The following is a 13,910-nucleotide window of genomic DNA, read 5'->3' on the forward strand; positions in this document are numbered from 1 at the left end:
GAAATCGTGCATTGACAAACATAACTAAATACTCCGTAATTGTGTCGTATAAATAAGAACAAATGAAGTACTCCCTCTGTCCCTTATAATACTTGACCTGTTTTGACCGGACACGCTTGCAAATGCATAACTTTAACCACTGATTTTTTTGACTACATATTATAAAAACTTATAAACATATTAATATTTTTAAAATAAAATAATAAGATAAGATAAGCTGTTGTTGCCAAAAATGGACCTCACATGAGTGCACACATGGATTAGGCACGAACCAAGCAAGTTACCATCAAAGGTTCGAGCCAATAACAAGAGTGACGAATTGGCCGAGGTTGTGATAAATTTTAATTAAGAAAATATCTGTCTCCAACCCTATTAAGTTGAGAATGTTGTAACAAAACATGTAATTAAGTGAAAACAGTGTAAGTATATATATTACGTAGTAATTAAGCTTATAAGAGCAATTGATTAACATGATAATACACAATTACAAACCACAGATCGAAGAAGTAAAAACTCCTCGCTGCATTTACTCTTTTTTAGTCTTTCAATTCCCTCTCAAATGAGAACAAAATAATAAAAAATAAAAAAAAATGAATTAGGCAGTAAGCTCCTCTTCCTTGTGGGTCTCAATAGTAACATCACTAACAGGGTAAGCAGCACAGGTAAGAACCCATCCTTCATCGATCTGATCGTCATCCAAAAAACTCTGATCATCTTGGTTAAGACTACCTGTCTTAAGCTTTCCGGCGCATGAAGAGCACGACCCAGCTCTGCATGAGTAAGGCAAGTCAATGCCTTCTTCTTCAGCAGCATCCAAGATGTAAACATCGTCTGGGCATTGAAACTCTACGTTACCGGTGGGTGTTACCAAGGTTACCTTGTAGGCAGCCATTGTCATCCTTCCGCCACGGCTACCGGTCTTGAGTCCGAACAAAGAGCGGCCGGTGTTGGATGGAAGCGCCGCCATCATTGGTGGTGCTTGGGGTTTTGGGACAAAGGTGGTGGCCATGCCCATCATTGTTGTGGTGGTTGCTGCCATTTTTACAATTTTTTAAGATTTGGTTGGTTTGGGTTTGGGTTTGGGTTTGTGTTAGTGTTAAGGAAGAAATGGTGGGAGGGTAAGGGTTATGATATAAAGGAGAGAGTATGGTGATACCTTATCTGCCACGTGGTAGGTTTTTATGGGTTAGTTATCTCATTTGCTTATCTTTGTGACGTTGTGATATTGTAGCCGTTGGTGTTACTTGGGGGTGAGTAGTGTGCTTGCCACACGTTCGTTATTGGCATCTTAGCCTTAAGTATACCACTAAAGAGAATGCTAGTAACCCATGATGTTAACCGCGGTTTGGACTATACTCGATTCAAGTCATTTTCGAATTATGATATATTCATTATATTGCGATTTTTCTTCTATCTTTTACAATTATAAGTCCACATTGATATTTGTGATAGAAAATATCCTTTTTAGATTATGTTCTCGTCACTCGAGTCGGGCTTAGGCCTGATTCAACAGTTATTCCCACGGAAGCCTGTTTGTATCGGGTTGAGTTGATAATTTAAAAAATTAGGGGTGACCCACGTGATCTCATGCTTTTTCCAAAAAATATTCTAGGCACAACCCAAGACTTTGTGCCGGGTCGAGTCGGACCTCAAGATGGCCCATCCCACATACATCTTTACTCTTGAGTGTATAAGTTCGAGTGTGAGATACATTATTGAATATGAGTTAACTTTCACGACAATGCAAATAAACAAGTGAATTGTATATGTTGCTTCTTGCATTGGAGATTTTTTACTATGTTGAATAACCTTGAATTCATTAATTAATTTCCTCATACTAATCTTAACGATGATTTTTTGTTGTTAAAATCTAAATTGTCAATGATGCATGTTTGTTCATAGTCTCTCATACTCTCACCGTATTGTAGCATGGACATTAGCCATTAGTGCATATTAGTCGGTTTATTCGTCCATTTTAGTGGATGCCCGCAAATTTTTGGCTATACCCGGGTACAGCCAAAGTTGGCTGTACCCCCATCCAAAACGATGTCGTTTTGTGTTGTTTAAAATGAACATTAATATACTGGTACAAAAGTGAACATTTACTATTTCAGAAATGAACATTTATTTATTTATTTGGAATGAACATTTACTATTTTGGAAATGAACATTTATTTATTTATTTGGAAATAAACTACAAAAATGAACATTTACTATTTCGGAAATGAACATTTATTTATTTATTTGGAATGAACATTTATTATTTTGGAAATGAACATTTATTTATTTATTTGGAAATAAACAATATAGGCGCTTGTAAAAACATAAAAGACCAATGAAGTGAACAATTTCATTATGAACATTAACCATATATTTATTGTGAACAAACAAATAAACAAGAAAGAACAAATAATTCAACAAAAAAGAACAAACAATATAAAAAAGAACAAAAAATTCCAGAAAAAAGAACAAACAATACAACAATTATGAACAATTTTATGATGAATTTTAAAGCCAACATGAAAGAACAAACAATACAACAAGAAAGAACAAATACTAGTACAAAAATGAACATTTACTATTTCGGAAATGAACATTTATTCATTTATTTGGAATGAACATTTACTATTTTAGAAATAAATATTTATTTATTTATTTGGAAATAAACTACAAAAATGAACATTTACTATTTCGGAAATGAACATTTATTTATTTATTTGGAATGAACTTTTACTATTTTGAAAATGTACATTTATTTATTTATTTGGAAATAAACAATATAGGCGCTTGTAAAAACATAAAAGACCAATGAAGTGAACAATTTCATTATGAACATTAACCATATATTTATTGTGAACAAACAAATAAACAAAAAAGAACAAATAATTCAACAAAAAAGAACAAACAATATAAAAAAGAACATAAAATTCCAGAAAAAGAACAAACAATACAACAATTATGAACAATTTTATGATGAATTTTAAAGCCAACATGAAAGAACAAACAATACAACAAGAAAGACCAAACAATAAAGCAGATAATTATCATGAACAAACAAATAAACAAGAAAGAACAAATAATTCAACAAAAAAGAACAAACAATATAAAAAAGAACATAAAATACCAGAAAAAAGAACAAACAATATAACAATTATGAACAATTTTATGATGAATTTTAAAGCAACATGAAAGAACAAACAATACAACAATAAGTTTGATGAATGAATTTAAAAAACAACAAGAAAGAACAAATAGTACAACAAGAAAGAACAAACAATACAAAAAGAAAGAATAAAAGATTAATGAAGAGTTTAATTATGAACATTAACCATATGATTATTATAAACAAACAAATAAACAAGAAAGAACAAACAATATAAAAAGAACATAAAATTCCAGAAGAAAGAACAAAAAATACAACAATTATGAAAATTTGATGATGAATTTAAAAAACAACATGAAAGAACAAACAATACAACAAGAAAGAACAAACAGTACAACAAGAAAGAACAAACAATACAATAAGAATGAACAAACAGTACAATAAAAAAGAACAAACAGTCGACAAGAATGAACAAATAATATGAGCGCGTCGTTTTGGGTACAGCCAGAGCTGGCTGTACCCGGGTACAGCAGTTAGCAATTGGTGTATGCCCTCCTCAACATAGATAGTAGTGCTAATGGTTCGAACAAAGGATCACATAGATAAGATGTAGAATGAACATGGATTAGTGCTAGACTGCTAGTAGTAGATAAATTTGTATGTTTTCATAACATCGTCATCAAGGAAGTGGGAAAGCCTGGCCAAAAAGTAAAGAAGAAGAAGAAAAGGGTGCGATGAACAATTGAACATATATCTCCTCAAATCATAATGAGTAACCCATTTTAGGCTGGCCCAGTGGCCCAAGCTGAAATCCAACCCACTAACGAATTTCAAGCGACAAACATTAACTTGCTCTAGACCTGATCAAACGGTGGTCCGGGCTGGGTTAGGGCCGGACTTGGGCATGAAAAATCAGCCCGCTGTGTCGGGCCAAAATTTTGTACCTAAATCCGCTATTTTTGGGCCTAAGATACCGGACTTTTCGGATCGGGCCAAATTTATAACTAAAAAATGTAGTTTTGTGTTTCCCAAACCCGCCCAAAAAAATAAATTTTTTGGGCCGGGCCGGAAAATTCTGCCCAAGCCCGCAAAGTTTTCGGGCGGGGCGGGCTCGTCTTGATCAGGTCTAACTTGCTCACACTGACCCGCCCGATTAACCAGGCCATCCCACTCTTCAGTCTTCATTCCTCATCAGTCAAACAATTCAAAAACAAAAGAACATGAAATCTTGTTGAAGAACAGAACAATTGCCAAAATAAAAATGTCAAATTTCTCAACAATCACTCACCAACAACTATCCGAGTAAGTAAGCTCCTTCCATGGCTTTTCTTCATCTTCCTCCTCCTCCATTAATTTGGTAACTAATCATAGATTATTTTTCCATTTCCATTAAATTCTACAGGTTATCTCAACCAATACAAGAACTTCTTTCAACAACACCTTACAATCCTCCAGAATCCAGCGATGTTTCAATCAAATCTCTCCTCCAATCCCTTCTCCCATCTAAAACCCCCAATTCCAGCAACATTCTCCCTCAAATTAGGGATTTCTCTCTCTGTTGCGCATTGCTGTCCTCTTCAAACCCTTCAACTTCACCTCTTCTAAACTGGATTCCTCAACATCTCTCTACAGCCGCGGAGTCGGCTTTTCGAGGTCTTTCCAAAGCCGTTTATGGAGGTTCTGATGCCGGTTTGAGTTCGGAGAAGAGATTGGTTGTTGAATTGATCCCTGAGGTTCTCCCTTTGATTAAGAATGCGATCAAGGAGAGCTCCGTTGGTAGTGACGAGATTTCCGCTGCTTCTTCTAGGGTTCCACTTGCGTACGCCGTTGTTGCTGCTTATCAGCTTAGGTGGTTTGTTTCACAGGTTTATTTGATTTAATTTTTCTTCAGTTTATGAATTTTCATTTTAGGGTTAATGAATTTCTTTTAAAATATCTGATTAATGTGATTTTTATTATTTTAGGTTGAGTATCCACATTTAGGGGAATTATGTGGTTTGATAATTCCATGCGGGCTGACAGCTCTTGATCACTGGTCTTCTGAAGTGAAAGTATGTTCCTTATGTTTTTTCACACTGGCTTGTTGGTATGGTAGATCTTTTCAAGCTATTGGGTGACACTTTGAATATATTTTGTCAATTCACTTGTGTTCAAAACTTCAAATGTTCTCGAAAGTTTAATCTAAACTGAAGAAGGATAAGCATTTAGTTTTGTTAGGCAATTAGGTTCCCTTTAGAGCCTTTCTATTACATTTGGGTTATACTTTGTATATTTTTCATATTGCGCCACAGAATAGGCCGAGGAACTAAAAATGTTTTTGTTATCGTTGAAGGGAACATGCTCTTAGAAGTTAGAACCAAAGAAATTGGTGCCATGTATTCCTAAATTCAAGGGAAAGAATTGCAGGAGAAAGAGAAATTTTGTTATTCATTATGTATATGAAATTCTAATCTTGCTTGTTATGAAGAACACATTTGGATGAAAAACAAAGGAAGAGAGGCGATGAGGGTTGGAGTTTCTTGTTTCTGTGCAAGAAAAAACATTCTTAGAAAAACCGGGTACAATTTAGTCCTGCTGAGTTGTTCTGGTTCAGTTGTTTCTTAGCCTGCATCTATTCAGGATCTTTGCTACTATTTGTTTCTGCTGCTTCTTTTCTGATGTGAGCTTGATTTGTTTCTGTTTCTGGTGAATCCAGGGGCAGGGAATGATCACATTTGTACATATAGCAAAAAATATTAAAACTGCTGAGCTCGGTGGATATGGAGATGTGATTCTCGATGCTTGTTGTCAAAATATTGTTTCTGATGATGAGATATGGCATCTTGCTGTGGAGATGTCAGTACGTCTTGTAACTTGTTTGCAGAAAAATAATCCTCGTAGCCCCTGGTATGTATTCCTTTAGTTTGCAACTTCTTGTATGAAAATTATATGTTGTTTAGTTAGAATATACAGAATAACGTAGAATACAGGTAAGAAGCATGGAGAACACTGTGATCAATGGACCTTGAGTCATGTAATATGTACTATCTGCTGATAGCTATGACAGCTATCCTATCTGCATTATAGTTTTTCTGGATTATGTTCATCTAGATTAAATGCTATCAAGATTTCTGCCCAATTTGATGAGAAAGACACTTTGTTTGCCTTTTGCTTTTGCCATAGGAGTATCAAGTTTTGTCACCTTTGTGCTTCGATTTCTCTTTTACTTTTATTATACTTTAATGCAGTTTCTGTTGTGAAATGGCTGCGCCTAGAGATCTGTAATTCAATTCCTGATTTAAGTAGCAAAGTCAATTAGTTTCCTGCTTTCTCATACAGAGTACTTGTATGAGCTTGAAGTCCAAATAAGCTGATCCTTTTGAGTTTTGTGTTAAGGAGAATTAACCAAAATTAGAACTTTGGATGTAGTGTATAGCTATACCTTTTAGTTGGTCTCTAGTTTTCCTTGAGTTAGCTGTCAAGTTTGAGTGCAATTTTGGATATGTAATATATCGTTGTTAATGAAATTCTAATACAGATGTAAAATGTTTACTGTTTCAAGTTGAATTTTTTCAGTTATGTTTGTGTATAAGTATATTTAGGGCATGCTTGGATTGGGGGTAATGGATTATGGAAGTAAATAAAGTCAAACCACCTTAATAAAAGGAAAATGAAGGTAAATTGAGGTGGTTGCAAGAAGGGTGATGTTGTGGTGTTATGATGAGAAGTGGTGGTGTTGTGAGGAAAGGGATGAAGGGGGGGAACCTATTACCTCCCAAATGAGGGTAATAATTACCCTATGGGAATGGTGGGTAACAATTAACCTCATAATGAGGGTAACTATTCCACCCTTCCTTTTATTTTCTTCTTACCAACACTAACTTATTCTCTTTTCCACCACTTCGTCACCCTATCATCACCTCTAATCACCTTGTTTTTTCTTATTTTGTCTTTAATTACCCCTTTAATGCATTACCCTCAAACCAAGCATGCCTTCAGCATTATGATTTCACAGTGACATAATAAAATCAAGAGCTGATTAGATAGAAAGTCATCTGTTAATTGGCTGTCTATGCTTAACTGCATTGCTCGTTCATTCACAGTTATGGTCATTTTTTATCTCATAAAATATTTAATGTCATTTTATACAGGTTTGATAGGCTTTTAAATGAGATGATAGGTCATTTGGAGCGCCAACCTAGGGACAAAAGGCGTCGTATTGCTTGGCTGAAACTTGTTGAACCTCTGTTCTGCTGTGTTGGTCTTGTTTTGCTAGCTCACTTCAAACGTTTGTTTCCCCTTTACTTCCAATGGATACACGCTGATGATGATGAAACCGTTTTGTTGGTAATCTCTAATTTAATCCACTTCAGTTAAATATCAATGTTTATGGTATATAAATGAAAGTTTGAATAGGTCTCATATTTGATACAGGTTCTTGAAAGTATCCGTATAACTGTGAAGTTAACATGGATAAGGAGAAGTCCATTCACTGTTAGGTCAGTCTTGGATAACTGTCTTACACTCAAAGTGTGCATGCTTGTTTTGTCTCTATATAGGTGGAGTTATCCTTCAGTCCATCACTGACCATTAAATTATTGTATGTGTTTGGGTTGGAATGTCATGACCCATGGTAGTTCACTAGTGCCTCTATTCCTTCCAGTAAGTGGTTTGTTTTGGGGAATTGGGATATCTGAGAACTTGAGACTACCTTGAAAGGTCCTTATTTTTCTAGTGTGGGTGTTACTGAGAGCCATCTGACTATCATCTCTTCAATCTATTTATCAAGATGCATACTCTTAATTGCAGGTTAGTGGATGAATTGGTCATTCTATACAAGGAGGCTGCTTTGAAAACTGCTCGGGAGGAGATACGAATATGTATCTGTCAGATATTAATCCTGCTTCAGCAGTAAGGCTACTAGTTTGCTAGTCCTGTATTTTTTTTTTTTTCTTCTTCTGGGAGGTGATATTTGTTAAATACTTAAAGCTTTGTTTTTTCTTCTGTAATTCAAAGATGCAAAGGGCGGCAATTTGAAGAGACTTGGGAAAAACACAAGGATGACCCAAATTTGGGGACTCTTGTTCAGTCCATTGCAACAAATGCCACCCCAGTAAGAATTCTAGCTCCTTTGCTGTGTGTATGTCTTGTTTGAAGTTTTACTGCTCCCAGTTTAAAATCAATCATATTTGGAAAGATTAATTTGTTGCTTTGCAAGTCTGGAACATATCCGTCATGACATATTGTAAAACCCTTTCATGAAGTAATGGGGATTGGGGAAGGACAGATTTGAATGAAGAAAATTGTTTTTCATGTGAGATTTGAGTATTTTTTTGATATGGAAATTTTATGCTTTTTGAAAATTGGATGTTACTCAAGATTGTGCTATTATTAAAACAAGGCCTGGAAGTGTTTGGTAAAACTTGAGGGGAAAAGATGGTAGGAATGAGTTTAGTCTCACACTAGGTTAAAAGTTGATGACAAGCGTTAAACATCAAATTTCAGTAATTTGAGAAATAAAGGGTAAACTTTGTGAATGATAAGGTAATTATTGGGCTTCTGCGTTGCAGAAATCTCGTTTCCTGCTGTCTGTATCGTGCTTATGAATCCCCATCTCTAACCCACTTATTAATATTGCTACTGTGCCTTTTGGAGCATTTTGCAGCCTCAAAGGCTCAAATGAATCTGATATCTATGTTACTCTCTGGTGCAATACAGGTCGTTTTGTGAACATGATTTTGCCTATCAGCTGCATGAAGTGTTGATCAGAAAACAATGTACTCTGTAATACAGAGGCTCACTTGGCATATAAGGCTTCTAACATTGGGTTCCTTGGAGAGGTTGGCATATGAGTCACCCGGGCTTTGCAATATGAAGAGGCTTCTTTAGATCAAATAGGAGACTTCGTTCAGGATATGCTTATACCGAGTCTCACACTTCTGTATCATCTTCATAGATGATTAGAATTTAGAATTACTAATTACGGAGTACTTGGTAAATTTTGTAGGAGACATGTTCATTGGCTTTAGCTGCTTACTGCCCTCAACTTTTAAGTTTGCTACAATTCCGCACAACAATATAATTTGTATAGTGGTGTCAAGCGGTCCACTGCGGTTTATTTATAAACTGCCCCTCTTAATCACTTCAACCCATGGTAGTTCATGAATATTCGCAGTTTTAATTATGGACGACAATCAGGAAAATTAAGGGAATCATACGCAACAAATAAGCCAATTTCAAAAGAATAGTAGACTTGTGTAGATGCAAAGGGTGTGTAGAAAAGGTGACAACTGACAAGTATTAGGGTATGTAACAATAAGGCTCCGTTTGGTTGGGTGTAAAGCATTTTCAGTGTAAAATGATTTTCATGGAAAACAATTTACGAAGGAAAATACAATTTCAAATTTAGTTTTCCGTTGTTTGGTTGCATGTAAGAAAAATGAAAAGTAAAGTAAGCAAGTAGTGAGAAGAGTGTACAAGAGAGATAAGGCAAAAGGGAGGAAAACAGTTTTCCCTTCATTTTGAAGGGAAAATGGTTTTCCATCATTGAGAGAGTAACTTTACTCCCAAGGGAAATAGTTTTACATTCCTTTGCAAACCAAACAATGTAAAATCGAATACAGAGAAAAACTACTTTCCCTGAAAATGTTTTACCCCCTACCAAACGGAGCCTAAACATAAAGTGTGAAATAATAATAACAATAATAATAAGGCAAATTTGCAAAAAAGGACCTTTTATAACTCAAATTTTGCGAGAAATGACCTTATATAATTTTTTTTTGCGAAAACACACCTTAAAGTAATTTTTTTTTGCGAGAAAGGACCTAAGGGAAGTTTCCGGCATTGTCTGAGCTTTTCCGGCCATTGACTTGCACGTGAGCAACACGTGTGGCTTACGTTGGCTAAAGACATTGATTTTCCTGAGTCTTGAATTTTCAAACTTGATTTTATTTCGATTTTTTTTTTCAACTTTAGGTTTTAAAGCTTAGAATTTTGGAGGAAATTTGGGTGTGATTAGCAAAATAAAGTCACACGCACTTTTCACGTGCAAGTCAATGCCCGAAAAAGCTCAGTCAATGCCGGAAATTTCCTTTTGGTTGTCTTTCGCAAAAAAAAATTACATTAAGGTGTGATTTCACAAAAAAAATAAATTATAAGGTCCTTTCTCGCAAAAAAATTAACATTAAGGTGTGATTTCACAAAAAAAAATATATAAGGTCCTTTCTCGCAAAATTTGAGTTATAAAAGGTCTTTCTTAACAAATTTGCCTAATAATAATAATAATAATAATAATAATAATAATAATAATAATAATAATAGCATTACTACTCCCTCCGTTTCTTTTTGTTGTATCCGTTTCCATTTTAAGCGTTTCATATTGTTGTATCCATTTAGAATCTATTCTATTTTTGGACATACATTTTATCCTAAAATACCCTTACATTTCTATCTAATTACTAAAATACCTAAAGATTCTACCCATATTCCCACCTAATTTTCCCCACCCATAATATTTAATTCTTTTCCCTTCCCCATATACCCACTCTCTCACCTCCTTTATCACCCATCATTATTACTCCTCTCTCTTACCTTATTTCTTTATTATATTCTCACTCCTTTATTTATTATAATCTCTTATACCCAATCATTACACTTATACCCATACAAACTAATATTTCAATTTTCTTAAAAACCACACCAGATTCCAAATGGATACATCAAAAAGAAATGGAGGGAGTACCATTTATTGTACCGTTGTACGTACATATCAAAGAACCGGAGAATGTTTTTCTTATGATTTTAAAATACACACGAAAAATACTCTAGTGTTAATTCACGTTGTAAGCAAAAATTTGTTTGACAATTGTGTTCTTACTTTGTGTTACTTTGCATTAGTGTTAATTCACATTGTAAGCAAAAATTTGTTTGACAATTGTGTTCTTACTTTGTCTATTAACATTGTATGTCACACTAATTTATTTTTTTTATTTAATCTTCCCCTTTTATTGAGTTTAAACACATTATTTATTTGGTAGGAGTGTGAATCAATTTCAGTATAAACTAAGACCAATTAGTTGAAAAAAAAACTAAGACCAATTAAATCGTTGTTAGATCTTTTACTAGGTCGAGAAATAATCTTCACAAAACAATGATAATGGAAATTAGTTTACCCTTGTTACATCAAAGAATTCCTACAAAAACTCCATCTAGTACTTACCATACACTCGCGTCGTAGCCAATAAAAACCCACTGGTTCTAAAACAAATTCAAACAACCGCCAAAACCCCAAAACCACCTTCCTTCCTTTCTCTCTCCTCCCTCCTCTGTAACAAACTCTCCCTCTCTCTGCAACTCACTTCCACTATAAAATTCCACTGTAACAAACTTCCCTTCCACTTTCTCTCTCTTACGAACACCATTTTTAAGCTCTCCAACATTACAACAATGGCGTCCATTACCCAGGATTTCTCTCTCCTCTTCCTCGTCTTGCTTATCATCTTCACTTCCATTTCCTCCACCACCTCAACACCCATTCTCGGCGTAACAATCCACCACCACCCGCAATCCACCACCCCTGAACACATTGCCGCTGCTATCACCCGTCGCAAAATTGCCGCCGTCCGACTCATCGACCCAGACCCAAACCTCATCCGAGCCTTCTCATACTCCTCTGTATCTCTCCTCCTATCCATTCCAAATACCCTCGTTTCTTCTCTGGCCTCCAACCGCTCCAACGCCGCCGTTTGGCTCTACACTCACGTCGTCCCTTTCTATCCTCGCGCCAACATCTCCGTTATCTCCGTCGGCTCTGACGTCCTCTCCTCCTCCTCCGACCTCGCCGACGACATCCTTCCCGCTATTCGAAACGTTCACGTCGCACTTCACGAGCTCGGTATTCGTAAAATCTCTGTTTCCACCACTTTCTCTCTGATCCCTCTGCTCACCTCCGCCTTCCCGCCTTCTTCTGCGGAGTTCGAAGAACCGGTAAACGACGTCGTCGTCCGACCATTGCTCGAATTTTTGGACGAGGCCAACTCCTCCTTCTTGGTGAATATTCACCCTTATGATCTCTACCGCTTGAACTATGAGATTGTACTTGGGTTTGCTCTGTTTCAAGAAAGTCCGTACAATTTCATGGACGACTCCACCACCGGAGTCCGGTACCAGAATCTCTTTGATACAATGATCGACGCGGTTCTTTCGGCAATGGCAGTCGCCGGACACGAGAATATTCCGTTGATCATAACGGAAACGGGGTGGCCGAGCTCGCCCGGGACCAATGAGGAGAACAATGCCAACCAGGTGTTCGCTGAAATGTATCTGAAAGGGTTGACCAAACATTTGAAATCCGGGGTTGGTACACCTCTGAAGAAAGATGGTGTTTCTGAGGTTTACATCTATGAGATGTTTGACAGGGAAAGGGGTCAAGGGAACAGCAGTGGACTAACCAGGCAATGGGGGATATTCTACCCTAACTTGACCAGCAAGTATGAGCTTGATTTAAGTGGGTCCTCACGAATTTCTGAGAGCAAAGGTTTGTTGACTATTCTCTCAGTTTGCTTGATGATGGCTGTTCTTGATTTACTGGTGTAAGCACAATTTATCAACTGTTACTGAGAATTGATACCTTATATTTCTGGGAGAATATGAATTTTGGTTTGATTTAGATCAATTCGACTTTTCTATTTTTTATGTTTTATTTTTCTTCTTCTAAGCTTTTATGTTCCCTAAGTCTGTTGTTAGATGTTTGAGTGTTGGATGTAATGAAGAGAATTTGGTGAATAATGAAGAGGGAGTAGTGTGGAAAGTCGAAATCAATAATGGTTGTTGTTAATTACCGGTTTAGAGAAGTAGGGAACATCAGTGTACTGTGTTGAGGAGCAATTGTTGATACTGATTACTGTAAATCTTTGATACACAGTGAAATGATATCTAGTTTTAAAGTTTTTGGAGAATTTCTGGTGTTTTTATTCACAATTTCATTGTTTCTTTGGATGCCATTGCTTTCTGCTGACTTTTGTTGCATATCAACTTCACTTTAAATTAGCTTTTGCATATTTCTGCTGTTGGTTTTATTTCAGTTATACGATATTGTGATTTTGGGCATAAAGGAAGTATAGCTAGATTGTTTGAAGAATGGATATACTATTAGGGGTTTGTTTAATTGTTCCTAATCTTTTGACATGCATGTTTGTTTCTTTCCTGGATTAAATAGAATCAATGTTACTGATCTGTCTAAGCTCCAGTGTTGGATTTACTCATTGAAACTCGAACTTTTTGTGTAAAAGTAGCTGAAGTTTACCTTAATGTTTAAGTTATGAAGATGTAAGATCTAGGCAGCCGACTCCATTGATTCGTGTATGTCCAGAAACCTGATTGTATGTTTCCCATCTTGAACAATCCAATTCAACCCTTGTTTTCAATGTTTTGGTAAAACTGTCCCTAGATTGCATTAGTTGTAGGGTTTCTGTCAAAACTTTAAACTTGAGAAGACTAGAATTAACCTATTAATTTGAAAATCTTAAGTTAGATTCGGCTTTCTTTGATTCCTGGTTCTCATTGTTAAAACTCCTCTGAATATATGTTTTCCCTTTAGCCTGAGTAATTAAGACAATTTTTGGATCTTAATCCGTGTATGAACTTTGAATCAGTAGTCCAATCCATCTTAAGCATTGTGGTGTTGTTGTTAAATGTTAGAGGTGTTGAATTGTGTACTCTTGATATAGCATCTGCTAGGACTGGTGCTCTTAGAACAATGCTTACTTTGCAGATAGGATATAAAAGGACTACTGTTTTAATATTAGCATCTTGCTGTTGAAGTACATAT

The 13,910-nt window shown here is 35.8% G+C and overlaps 3 protein-coding genes across 3 annotated transcripts; 2 read left to right on the forward strand and 1 right to left on the reverse strand.

Moving 5' to 3' along the window:
- Positions 1–424: 424 nt before the first annotated feature.
- On the reverse strand, positions 425–1,226 carry LOC110805667 (ferredoxin-1, chloroplastic-like). The gene has a single exon (NM_001426511.1). It carries the CDS (start codon positions 1,037–1,039, stop codon positions 596–598), a length of 444 nt encoding a protein of 147 aa, NP_001413440.1. The 5' UTR covers positions 1,040–1,226; the 3' UTR covers positions 425–595.
- A 3,050-nt stretch (positions 1,227–4,276) lies between these two features.
- LOC110805674 (uncharacterized protein At2g39910) lies at positions 4,277–9,234 on the forward strand. The gene is made up of 9 exons (XM_022011302.2): positions 4,277–4,405; positions 4,506–4,968; positions 5,068–5,154; positions 5,799–5,989; positions 7,234–7,429; positions 7,517–7,581; positions 7,892–7,993; positions 8,099–8,195; positions 8,801–9,234. The coding sequence occupies exons 1-9, from the start codon at positions 4,365–4,367 to the stop codon at positions 8,810–8,812; spliced, it is 1,254 nt and encodes a 417-aa protein (XP_021866994.1). The 5' UTR covers positions 4,277–4,364; the 3' UTR covers positions 8,813–9,234.
- A 2,118-nt stretch (positions 9,235–11,352) lies between these two features.
- On the forward strand, positions 11,353–13,038 carry LOC110805663 (glucan endo-1,3-beta-glucosidase 13). Its single transcript, XM_022011286.2, has one exon. It carries the CDS (start codon positions 11,528–11,530, stop codon positions 12,674–12,676), a length of 1,149 nt encoding a protein of 382 aa, XP_021866978.1. The 5' UTR covers positions 11,353–11,527; the 3' UTR covers positions 12,677–13,038.
- The last annotated feature ends 872 nt before the right edge of the window (positions 13,039–13,910 follow it).

Source organism: Spinacia oleracea, chromosome 1 (genome assembly GCF_020520425.1).
Source record: "Spinacia oleracea cultivar Varoflay chromosome 1, BTI_SOV_V1, whole genome shotgun sequence".
Classification (NCBI taxonomy): domain Eukaryota; kingdom Viridiplantae; phylum Streptophyta; class Magnoliopsida; order Caryophyllales; family Amaranthaceae; genus Spinacia; species Spinacia oleracea.